General features: G+C 42.8%; 1 protein-coding gene across 2 annotated transcripts in view; it reads right to left on the bottom strand.

Moving 5' to 3' along the window:
• Positions 1-13,574, bottom strand: part of large1 (LARGE xylosyl- and glucuronyltransferase 1) — a 98,276-nt gene that overhangs the window by 61,524 nt on the left and 23,178 nt on the right. The window contains exon 2 of one of the 2 annotated variants that reach the window (XM_010902599.4): positions 13,034-13,242. In XM_010902599.4, coding sequence (XP_010900901.1) covers positions 13,034-13,139 — 106 coding nt within the window. In that variant the 5' untranslated portion in view covers positions 13,140-13,242. The remainder of the gene's footprint in view (positions 1-13,033; positions 13,243-13,574) is intronic. The other variant, XM_034296929.1, reaches the window with a different exon arrangement.

Below are 13,574 nucleotides of genomic sequence, written 5' to 3'. Positions count from 1 at the left end.
CCAACAACAGAAAGGTGTGATCGTACCCCAACAACAGAACGGTGTGAGCGTACCCCAACAACAGAACGGTGTGAGCGTACCCCAACAACAGAACGGTGTGAGCGTACCCCAACAACAGAACGGTGTGAGCGTACCCCAATAACAGAACGGTGTGAGCGTACCCCAACAACAGAACGGTGTGAGCGTACCCCAACAACAGAACGGTGTGAGCGTACCCCAATAACAGAACGGTGTGAGCGTACCCCAACAACAGAACGGTGTGATTGCACCACCACAATAACAGAACAGTGTGAGGGTATAAAAATCATCAAAAATATTGATGAGATTAGACTGCAGGTTTTTTAAATAGTCAGTTTCAAAGTCTCTCTCAATTACTTTTTCGCGATAACTCTCTCAAAGTCTCTCAAGGTCTTTCTCTCCGTGTCTCACTCCCTCTCCCTTTCTGTGGCCCACTCATCACGTGTATAGAATACATCCTAAATATAGAAACGTGGACGTCTTTTCGATTATTCAAAGTCTTCCCTGTGTGTACCATCCATCTCCATCTAAGGCAGACTGCTAGCGCAGCATTGAGGGAATTAACATAACGCCGTCGCCTGGTGGGCCTTCTTCCCATCGCCATGGTGACATAATAATGAAGTGTTCCGTAAACAAGAATGTCCCAATTAATATATAAAGTTGGGGGTGTTTTTCTTCTGCTTCTGGCGTAAACATGTTGACATATCATGAGAGGGAACAGGAAGTTAATGAGCGACAAGGCCGAGTTCGGCCTAGCGGCGGTCACAATGGTCATCTAGTGAAACCAGAGTCAGCATAATTTTATATTCTGGCCACCAGTCAGCGCCTGTACCCGTGTGTATGATTTTACCTGACTGAGGTGCTTTTACCTCACCACAAAGTCTCCTGGGAGGCGTGTGGCTTATTAAGCCTTCCCTTGGAAATAACAGCTCGTTGGAAGAATAGCATCTTCCTGCACACAGATATTTCTAGTTCTCTCTCATCTGTGTTCTTGCTTCGGAGACAGAGGGATTTAAAAAAAAATTGGGCCATAAAGTTTGTCCTGCGTTCTCTGTACTCTATGACCCAGAAATATATAAGTCAAATGGGAAAAGTGCCACCCCCCACCCACCTTTTGAAAGCCACCTTCTAATCAAGCAAAATCATGTATCTCTCATTGGATGTATCCCACATGTCCATCCACCAACCACAATGCAAAGAACCTTGGCATGACCCTAGACAACATTCAGCCAACAAACCACTGCAACAGATTCAGAATGCCACGGCTCGTCTAACGTTCAACCTTTACAAGTTCTAACATGTCTTTCCGTTCGTCCATTGTCTTCACTGGCTTCATGTTTGTCTACAGAGCGGGGATGTGTGGTTGTTCCACCAAGCAATCTTTCAAGACATGCAAGTCGCTCTGAATAAGAGCACCTGCTAAATTACTTAAATGTAAACATTTTGAATGTTTTCTTGCAGAGACAAACACTCAGGCGATTCACCGCTGTAAATATGATACAAACACTCAGGTGATTCACCGCTGTAAATATGATACAAACACTCAGGCGATTCACCGCTGTAAATATGATACAAACACTCAGGCGATTCACCGCTGTAAATATGATACAAACACTCAGGCGATTCACCGCTGTAAATATGATACAAACACTCAGGCGATTCACCGCTGTAAATATGATACAAACACTCAGGCGATTCACCGCTGTAAATATGATACAAACACTCAGGCGATTCACCGCTGTAAATATGATACAAACACTCAGGCGATTCACCGCTGTAAATATGATACAAACACTCAGGCGATTCACCGCTGTAAATATGATACAAACACTCAGGTGACTCACCGCTGTAAATATGATACAAACACTCAGGTGATTCACCGCTGTAAATATGATACAAACACTCAGGCGATTCACCGCTGTAAATATGATACAAACACTCAGGTGACTCACCGCTGTAAATATGATTTAGCAGACATGAGAATTGTCATCCGTGTTCCCTCCTCGATTACCTTTGACCTTTTTCATAAGGAGGCAAGGAAGTGCAGGGGTTGAGCAAATCCAATTGAGAAAAGGAAAGGGTGTTATTATGGTTACATCTTCCCACCCAGGACATCCTCTAATTTCATCCCGCCACCCCCAACACCCAGGCTTCCTCAGAGTTACCAGCCAAACGGGCACAGAGCTAAATCAAGTTAGAGGACCACCTGATTCTGTCAACTCGGCAGGAGACTAATAATATAAAGTGGCCTGTTTCCGATGGAGGCTTTAAGGACTGACATTGTGACGCAATCAAGGTCTTCTGGAAGTTAAACGGGTGGTTTTCTTTTTCAAGTTGTCACTTAGGAATGGTAAAGCAATAACAGTCGGTAAAGGACAGGCAGACTGAGGAAGTGGTAAAGCAATAACAGTCGGTAAAGGACAGGCAGACTGAGGAAGTGGCGGTGAACCACACAATTACTGGTGGGAAGTTAACAACACAGAAGACACGGTCGGGGCACTGTTAGCAATAATGCTGTCAAATGAAAAGGAAAAGTTTCCATATATAGTTCTCGTATGTACAACAACAAGATGAGACCTCCTGAGTTGCTGAGTGTGGTTTTGCGTTGACAGTAAGTCTCCATGCATCCCATCTCCCTGCTCCCCAGAAAGACTAGCTGTCGCCATGGTGTTAGCTAATAGGGATCCAAACAAATAAATCCCATCTCAGTGCTGAGTCAGAATACCGGGGTGGATGGGGACCGGACCAAGCCATCCTAATCCATCTCCCTGACTGCTGCCCAGCACAGCAGAATGTTGTCCTGTCTCACCATCCCCTACCTGTCTTACTGTTGTCCTGTCTCACTGTTGTCCTGTCTCACAGTCCCCTGCCTGTCTAACTGTTGTCCAGTCACACAGTCTCCTGCCTGTCTAACTGTTGTCCTGTCTCACCGTCCCCTACCTGTCTTACTGTTGTCCTGTCTCACTGTTGTCCAGTCTCACCGTCTCCTGCCTGTGTCACTGTTGTCCTGTCTCACTGTCCCTTGCCTGTATCACTGTTGTCCTGTCTCACCGTCCCCTGCCTGTCTCACTGTTGTCCTGTCTCACCGTCCCCTACCTGTCTCACTGTTGTCCTGTCACAGTCTCCTGCCTGTCTCACTGTTGTCCTGTCTCACCGTCCCCTAACTGTCTTACTGTTGTCCTGTCACACTTTCTCCTGCCAGTCTTACTTTTGTCCTGTCTCACTGTCCCCTGCCAGTCTCACTGTTGTCCTGTCTCACCGTCCCCTGCCTGTCTCACTGATGTCCTGTCTCACTGAAGTCCTGTCTCACTGATGTCCTGTCTCACTGGCCAGTCTGTTTTATTGTTGTTTTTTCTCACTTTTGTCCTGTCTTACTGTTGTGCTGTCCCAAACTCATCCTGTCTTACTGTCTCACTGTTGTCCCGTCTCTGCCTCCTATCTGTCCATCCCTGCAGCCTCTCTGTCCATCCCTGCAGCCTCTCTGTCCATCCCTGCAGCCTCTCTGTCCATCCCTGCAGCCTCTCTGTCCATCTCTGTCCTTGGCTGGTTGATTCGAGGTGTTAAGGTTGTGAATGGCCATTGCAAGAGCATCGATCTTGAGGAGTCAGTGTGGACTGTATCCAGTGTTCACAGCACTTTAAAAGCTCTTCAGCCGAAGCTCAGAAGTGGCGCTCCAGCCCAGTACCAACAGCCAGCATCGATCCTCAGGTGTCAGTTTGTTGTGGAACTATAGCACCACTTTAGAGAGGCCATCTGGATCCACACACTCACAGCACAAAGACCTCGGAAAATGCATTCAACCCACTGTGTACAGTTCTACAATAACTCCAACTAAAACAAAGTCAATAAGTAAGCTACAACAGAGTTACTCCTGAAAGCTCAGTGAAGTTTAGGTCAGCAACTAACTAATGTTTTGATAATCAATTAATCTGTTGATTACTCCTTCGATTAATGGAATAGATGTAGTACATCATCGGAAAGAACACACCATTCCAAGAATTAAATTAAAAAGTGTTTTATTTAAAATAAATGAAAGTTTTCAGTATTTTTCTTATCCTTGTACCATGCCTTCATTAAAAAATATATAGGCAGTAGTTATAAAGGGTTATCATAAAACAATGTTCAAGACTGTGGGAAAAGCATTCCAGGGTACTTACATGAAGCTGGGTGAGAGACTTTTGACTGATACTGTAAATCAGCGGTTATACATAACTGGGAAATGTCCCCCTACTTATCGAAATGGCATTGTCCCCCCCCCAGCTGTTATCAGCAGAACTCTATTATTAGAGAAGCTCAAACTCTGTGCTTTAGATGTGTGGAGGCAAGGCGGTACGCAACTGCATGATTCGAACCAGACTGGCTTTAGGACCATGTGCGGGCACTTTGCTTTGAGGTAGTTCCTGGAAACATGATGGGCACTTTGCTTTGAGGTAGTTCCTGGAAACGTCATGGACATGATGCTGTAGAGGTAGTTCCTGGAAACGTCATGGGCACGATGCTGTAGAGGTAGTTCCTGGAAACGTCATGGGCACGATGCTGTAGAGGTAGTTCCTGGAAACGTCATGGGCACGATGCTGTAGAGGTAGTTCCTGGAAACGTCATGGGCACGATGCTGTAGAGGCAGTTCCTGGAAACGTCATGGGCACGATGCTGTGGAGGCAGTTCCTGGAAACATCATGGGCACAATGCTGTAGAGGTAGTTCCTGGAAACGTCATGGGCACGATGCTGTAGAGGTAGTTCCTGGAAACGTCATGGGCACAATGCTGTAGAGGTAGTTCCTGGAAACATCATGGGCACAATGCTGTAGAGGTAGTTCCTGGAAACATCATGGGCACGATGCTGTAGAGGTAGTTCCTGGAAACATCATGGGCACGATGCTGTAGAGGTAGTTCCTCGAAATGTCATGGGCACGATGCTGTAGAGGTAGTTCCTGGAAACATCATGGGCACGATGCTGTAGAGGCAGTTCCTGGAAACGTCATGGGCACGATGCTGTAGAGGTAGTACCTGGAAACGTCATGGGCACGATGCTGTAGAGGTAGTTCCTGGAAACATCATGGGCACGATGCTGTAGAGGTAGTTCCTGGAAACGTCATGGGCACTTTGCTGTAGAGGCAGTTCCTGGAAACGTCATGGGCATGATGCTGTAGAGGTAGTTCCTGGAAACGTCATGGGCACGATGCTGTAGAGGTAGTTCCTGGAAACGTCATGGGCACTTTGCTGTAGAGGTAGTTCCTGGAAACATCATGGGCACGATGCTGTAGAGGCAGTTCCTGGAAACGTCATGGGCATGATGCTGTAGAGGTAGTTCCTGGAAACGTCATGGGCACGATGCTGTAGAGGTAGTTCCTGGAAACATCTTGGGCACAATGCTGTAGAGGTAGTTCCTGGAAACATCTTGGGCACAATGCTGTAGAGGTAATTCCTGGAAACATCATGGGCACGATGCTGTAGAGGCTACCGTTGCTAAAAGTGATCCCTGGATCAGGACATTTCGGTAATCAATCAATTAATCAAAAGTATTTATAAAGCCCTTTTTACATCAACAGTTGTCACAAAGTGCTTTTACAAAACACCCGGCTTTAAACCCCAAGGAGCAAACAACAGTAGTGTTGAATTTGGGTAATCTAAAACATGCAGGGTGGGGGAACATCCAGGAGCAGGGTTGAGAAACACTGTTCTATTGAAAATAGGGTTTAAATAATTGGATTCTGTTTTTATTTACATTTACTTTTTAACTTTTTTAACTTTTTACTTTTTTAGAAAAGGGGTTGTAGTAGAAGTATGTTGAGTCGACCAGTGTAGTCATGCCAAAGAGCCCGAGAGAAAGAGCCTGAGAGAAAGAGCCCGAGAGAAAGTGGTGGAGCTTGGGAGGTGAGTTTGTTATATCAACCACATACACTGAAATACAGAAGTCTGTGAAGTAGCTCTTCACTAAGAGCACACATCACATACAATATTGTAAATGAGTAAAATGTTGTAGTGTTTAGTAGTATTTTGTGTTTATTCTTGCAGAATCAAAGATATGTTGTGTCCTATATGAGGTTGTTGTACATCCCATTCCAAAATTACGGGCATTTGCAAAGAATATTTGTCCCCCTCACATTTGAAATCATACCTATGCCCCTGCTGTATATGTTTATTCAAATAGGAATGCATTTAAATACCTCAACATTTCTATTGAGGAGGAATGCATGAGGGACTTGTTCATTCTTAAAGTGGTCCCATACGTTTGATGTTTTCCCTCCTGGGTTACCACCACCATCTTTCAAATGATTTGCTGCATCTCGTGTAGACCCAACTAATCAATACTGACATTGGTTTTGTAGACCCAACTAATCAATAATGACATTGGTTTTGTCGACCCAACTAATCAATAATGACCTTAGTTTTGTAGACCCAACTAATCAATAATGACCTTAGTTTTGTAGACCCAACTAATCAATACTGACATTGGTTTTGTAGACCCAACTAATCAATACTGACATTAGTTTTGTAGACCCAACTAATCAATACTGACATTAGTTTTGTAGACCCAACTAATCAATAATGACCTTAGTTTTGTAGACCCAACTAATCAATAATGACCTTAGTTTTGTAGACCCAACTAATCAATAATGACATTGGTTTTGTCGACCCAACTAATCAATACTGACATTGGTTTTGTAGACCCAACTAATCAATACTGACATTGGTTTTGTAGACCCAACTAATCAATAATTACATTTATTTTGTAGACCCAACTAATCAATAATGACATTAGTTTTGTAGACCCAACTAATCAATACTGACATTTGTGGAGTACACTTGTGTATTTCTAAAAAGACTTCCTCAAGACTGCCAACGAACAGAAAACTCTCAAAATAGACTGCTGATTTCTAACCTGATTTAATCCAGTTCTGAGAAGTGAAAACCAAGCATTCTATCATAATTTTGAATTGTTTTTATTTAAAACACTGCTTAGAAAATGTTTCCGTTATTTTACTACTGATGTAGTAAATTCTCCAACCTAACCTAAAACTCAAGGACCTGGTATCGCTAACAGAGTACGAGTTAATAGATTTTTGTGCAGGTGTTTGTAGTTTTCACCTGACACCACAAGTTGCACTGATTTAGGTGTGGAAGGTTGTTTCATTTCGCACATACAAACATACCACACACATGCAGACACATCTACACAGAGACACAGCCACAAACCTAGACACATCCACACAGCTAAATCCACAAACAGTACAAATAGATACATCCACACCCAGACATTGACACATCCACACCCAGACACATCCATTGACCATACATATAGACACATCCACACCCAGACCCAGACACACCCAGACCCAGACACATCCACACCCAGACACATCCACAGACAGTACATATAGACATATCCACACCCAGTAAAGAGACATCCACACACAGCACACATACACACACAGTACATATAGACACATCCACCCACAGTACATATAGACACATCCACACACATCCACCCACACACATCCACACAAAGTACATATAGACACATCCACACACAGTACACAGACACATCCACACACAGTACATGTAGACATATCCACACACAGACACATCCACACACAGACACATCCACACAGACACATCCACACACAGACACATCCACACACAGACACATCCACACACAGACACATCCACACACAGACACATCCACACACAGACACATCCACACACAGTACATATAGACACATCCACACACAGTACATATAGACATATCCACACACAGACACATCCACACACAGACACATCCACACACAGTACACAGACACATCCACACACAGTACATGTAGACATATCCACACACAGATAAATCCACACACAGACACATCCACACACAGTACATGTAGACATATCCACACACAGATAAATCCACACACATAAAAAGCTAGCTAAACAACCATGATACCAATATGTTTAAGAAACAGGTGCTCACCGTGATCGTATTTGTTGTGGGTAAAGAATCAACCTGTAATCAACCTACTAAACAATCAACCTGTAATCAACCTACTAAACAATCAACCTGTAATCAACCTACTAAACAATCAACCTGTAATCAACCTACTAAACAATCAACCTGTAATCAACCTACTAAACAATCAACCTGTATAGACCGTTCTACTAGTGCATCATATTGCTAGGCATTGTTGTAGTTATACTAGTTCATGATATTGCTAGACAGTACTGCTAGTGTATTACATTGCTAGGCAGTACAGTACAGTTCTATTATTCTATTAAATTGCTAGGCAGCACAGTACAGTTCTACCAATGTATAATATTGCTAGGCAGTACAGTGCAGTTCTACCAGTTTATTATAATAAGGGATTTTCCTGCATATAAAACTCAAAGGCGGCTGCCTTCCCAAAATCTCGCACCGCCTCTATGTCGGCATGGTAAAAAAGTTATTTGATACCCAAGCATGTCAAAATAATTCAATATAACTTAATAACACCTAAACTACATCCAATCCGCATGACATTTGTTTATGTTTCAGGTGACGTCTAGGAGAATCCAAGATTTCTTTCAATGGATTTCAGGAGACAGACAAAGATGACTGGTGAAAAGACAATAAGATTAGGGTATGTAGGCTTCTGTCCTCAGCAAAAATGTTTATGCAACATACAAGTATAAAAATACACACTTAACATATAAGTCACTAACAATATAAACATAGGAACGTGAAGATATGGCATGAGTGCAAGCAGCATAGTCAAGAAGCCTACAGTTGAAGGAATTCGAGAGAGGGGGGAAATGATGTGGCGTCAAGGCAATGATGGAGGAAAAAAAACAACATAACAAGGCTGTAATATATTGGCCTACAGCTCTGATGCATTTTTAATGCAAGTCAAATTAACAAGAACATAGTATAACAACAAAAATAGAAAACAATAATATTGACTGTGATTAATTATAAAGCTTGATGAGTGATTTCATATTTTAATGAACGTAGTTTTGAGGCTCAATGGCAAAATGTTTTCGGGCGGCTCAGACATAATGAAGAGGGAATGATATGCTCTGTATGCTAGAAGCATTGTGGAGCCAATGTGTTTGGGGCTTAGTAAAATAGCCAAGCAGAAACTATAGGCTGGATACACTAAAATCCAATAAAATGTCTACTAGTCCTGGACAGGGAGAGGAGAACAAACAAAACACGAGGGAAAAATCTTAAGTGTGTAAAAAAATTAAAATATGTAACATGTTAATATGTCAAGAATGGATTTATTGGATACTATTGTATTACGGAGGGCATTGTAGTGTGCATCAGCTGCTCAAGTGGACATGGACAACAAGGCAGATTTAACACTAAAATAGTTCTTTTTAAAAGAGGCCAAATATTATATAAAGTATATCCAGATATTATATAAAGCATATTACAGAGGAATGCAGTTCTACCAGTGTATAATAATGTTAGGCAGTACAGTGCAGTTCTACCAGTGTATAATAATGCTAGGCAGTACAGTGCAGTTCTTCCAGTGTGTAATAATGCTAGGCAGTACAGTGCAGTTCTTCCAGTGTGTAATAATGCTAGGCAGTACAGTGCAGTTCTATCAGTGAATAATAATGCCAGGGAGTACAGTTCTATCAGTGTATTATATTGCTAAGCAGGGCAGTTCTACCAGTGTGTTATATTGCCAAGCAGTGCAGTTCTACCAGTGTGTTATATTGCCAAGCAGTGCAGTTCTACCAGTGTATTATATTGCCAAGCAGTGCAGTACAGTCCTAAACAAAGTATGAGTCCAGCTGACATCAATTAGCATTGGAGCATCTGTGTGTTGGAGGCACTCGATGTGCGTTTCATGGGAAGTGAACTGTGAAACTAAAGCCTTTATTTTTAATCTGTCAGTTTTGCTGGGTTTTACTCTCAGTGGTTTCTCAACCCTCTCACTCTCTGGCTTGGTCCTGCTTCCCCTTTCACTCTCTTCACACCCTCTCTGCAGGGTCATAGTCTCGTAGCAGCTTCACAGCTCTGCCCGTCTGAGCCACCCCTAGAGAGACATTAGTCCTGCTTTCTCTCTCTACCCAGCAAGTAACAGTAAACACACAGCAGGTGAGAGGGAGAGAGAAGCAGAAGGATGGGAAAGGTGGCTTTAAAACCAGCCAACTGTCAGACCCTCTTTCAAAGGAGCCAGAACGCAACTTACCGTCACACACAGGCCCCGCCACAAAGAGAGTACAGAGGGGTGAAAGAGTCAGCTTAGTGCTACGATCACCTTCATCTTTTGTCCTACCTGGATAAACCTTAGAGATTTAATTTACTGAAAATGAGCAAGATTTAAGAGAGCACTTTGCTGTTTTAGCATTTCACTTTGAATTAAAGCTGCGAGCAGCGTTTCAGGGGGCCAAGCGGGGCATAGGAAGCATCTCACTGCATGCTCTCACTAGAGAAAGGTTTTGCAATGCCGCTAGTAGTCAGGATGTCCAATCGAAGGAGAGAAAATCAAAACAAAACAAAAAGACCTTGAAACCAGAAAAGGAACCAGGCAATCCTAGTTCAGGCGATTAGGAGGGATGAATATTGTTGTGGCTCGCAGGTTTCAATTCCTGGTTTTCTATGAGGCAGACTGTCTTTAATCATTACACAATTTAAACAGCAGAATGCAACTTTTACCTCAGCCATTACATTTTTGCTGAAATAACGTGGACAAAATAACATTTATTAACGGAACTAAAGAGTAGTCTTGCACAAAGACTATATAGCTAATAGCTATACATCCTAATTATAACGAGAACAGTGATTCCAATCACTTCATGGCTGATTTGTGTCTTTGGAAAACAATAACAATATATAAGGGTCGTAAAAAAATTCTTCTCTTAAACATATGAGAATCATGGTATTACAGAGGGGATATATATTGTTGTGTGAAGGGTAAAAAGTACCAAGTGGATATACATATATGCAGGTTGTCCCTACAGATCTCTATCCTCTCCAAATGTAAATTTTACCCCAGCCATTACAATTTTGCTGAGATAAAGTTGGCAACAAAACGTTTGTAACGGAATTAAAGTGTACTGTACTGAATTTCTAGAAGCAGCCAGGGGTCGGAGGGTGTCAGGTTTGGGGACCACACGATTGCAGATGATGTTGTCGTGTTGGCCCCTTCAAACCAGGACCTTCAGCATGCACTGGGACAGTTTGCAGCCGAGTGTGAAGCGGTTGGGATGAAAATCAGTACCTCCAAATCCGAGGCCATGGTCCTCAGTCGGAAAAGGGTGGCTTGCCCACTTCAGGTTGGTGGAGAGTTCTTGCCTCAAGTGGAGGAGTTAAAGTATCTAGGGGTCTTGTTCACGAGTGAGGGAAGGATGGAACGGGAGATTGACAGACGGATCGGTGCAGCTTCTGCAGTAATGCGGTCGATGTATCTGTCTGTCGTGGTGAAGAATTTACTGGTCAATCTACATTCCTACTCTCACCTATGGTCATGAGCTTTGGGTCATGACCGAAAGTACAAAATCCCGGATACAGGCAGCCGAAATGAGCTTTCTCCGCAGGGTGGCTGGGCGATCCCTTAGAGATAGGGTGAGAAGATCGGTCACACGGGAGGAGCTCAAAGTAGAGCCGCTGCTCCTCCACATCGAAAGGGGTCAGCTGAGGTGGCGTGGGCATCTGTTCCGGACGCCCAAGCCACCTGTTCCGGGCCCTGTATATCTGGAACTTGGTTGCATGTCTCTACGACATTCGGTTCATGAGATCTGAGCTTCACTTTTTCAATTTTTGACTGAGTGCTACAGCGCCACCATGAGGAGTATGGGTACCATGATCTACAATCAGGCAAAGTTTGGAGCGTTTTGAGCCAGAGGGAACCGAACTATGGACCTTTGAAAATGGCCCTGGGGAATAATAATAATAATAAAACGTAAAACATAAAATATGTGAACTCATAGGAAATTATAATTTGTCCAAAGCACCAAAATTAATCATGCTCGTCCTATCAACCATCCAGTTTGACATTTACGTGTATGTGTTTGGTCTACAAGGTTTGAGGTTGTTAATAAATGCTTTGAAAAGTACTAGTATCGGGCTAGTTGACCAGCTTCATTTCCATCCTTTGGTGTAGCAAAGCCAGTCTTTAACGTTTAGCCGAAAGCAAACATTTGGTCTCCATAGTTTGTAAAACAGTTTTTTTTTTATCTTGATAGAGTAACACGACCACAAACTATGAAATCAAATGATTACTTTGCAGATGTTTGTAGCTAAGGCATTATGACTGTCCATTCAAACCGGCTGTGACATTGAGTCCAAATTATCAAGTTAACCATAATTAATAATATAACAAAGCTGCAAAGTTTTAGGCTAATCCTTCAATACGAACTCATTAAAACTACAGGTATGTGTCACAAATTGCACCCTATTCCCTATGAAACTGGTCAGAAGTAGTGCACTACATCGGGAATAGGGTGCCATTTAGGATAGATAAAGGATTAAATCATCAGAAGGTAGAAATCAAATTCAGACCGACCTCAGTAACTCATTAATATGCGACCACACACATGGCGCATGGAGACAGAACATTTCTAATCATGATTAGCTACCTATGGGATCAGATGAATATACCAAGAAAGATTGAAAATTCTCCCAAAAAGGGGAGAATACTTGAATTAACTTGATTTAATAAATACTGTCTATGATGACATTATACTCAGTTGTTCCAGATCTGGAATATATTGTTTTGGATTTCTAATTTATCTTCATTTGCAAAGCACATTTGCACAATTCTTTTTTATGTTTCCATTTGAAAGAGAAAGTCAGTAAAGAAATTAGTAAACATTTAGCAGCATTATCATCAAAGGACATTTTGGTTTAGGCACACAGAGTTTGACATTATTCAAAAGCAAAGGGTTCTGAATTTCTGAAAAACCTAGCAACTTTGAAATGATTTCTGGAACCATAATTATTATTTTACATAAGAAGAAACACCTGTTTAGAAGACAACGCATACGTGTTTTGCCAGGAGAACAAAAAACAGACAGACACAGAACACACTACCTTGGAAGTTTCCAGCAGATAGGTAGAGCCAGGTTAGCGCAGGGATGAAGAGGAGGGCGAGGGAGGCAGCGAGAAACTTCCTGCGCCCGCGACACATTCCAGGCATCCTCTGGGGTGACGGCAACAACAGAAACACGAGGCAGCGGGACCTCTAACCTCTGGCCTCTAGGTGGGGAGCAGCTGTAGGCCAGAGGGGGGCATGGTACTGTCTGGGGAAAGGGGGGTAGGGGTTAGAACATACAAAATGATCGGCATAGCTACAATACTTTAGTTATGGCAGCTTTCACAGTGAATGGCATAGCTACGATCCTGCACAAGTATTTCTTTTTTGGGACATAAAATGTGAATGTGGGGACTAAAACTTTAGCCTACCAGAGTAAAGAGTTGAAATTACAGGGCAAGACATCAAATAACTAACCGATTTCATGCTTTTGAGCAGCAACAGAACAAATTCTCCCAACTAGGCAAGTGATGCGGTCTCTGTCACCAAGGTAACCCTCCTTCCAGGGGGAGCTGGAAATGTCTGATCTGTGATGCTTTA

The sequence above is a fragment of the Esox lucius genome, chromosome 14, assembly GCF_011004845.1.
Source record: "Esox lucius isolate fEsoLuc1 chromosome 14, fEsoLuc1.pri, whole genome shotgun sequence".
NCBI lineage: Eukaryota > Metazoa > Chordata > Actinopteri > Esociformes > Esocidae > Esox > Esox lucius.
Note: the sequence above shows the minus strand (reverse complement) of the source record. Positions and strands in the feature narration are given on the sequence as shown.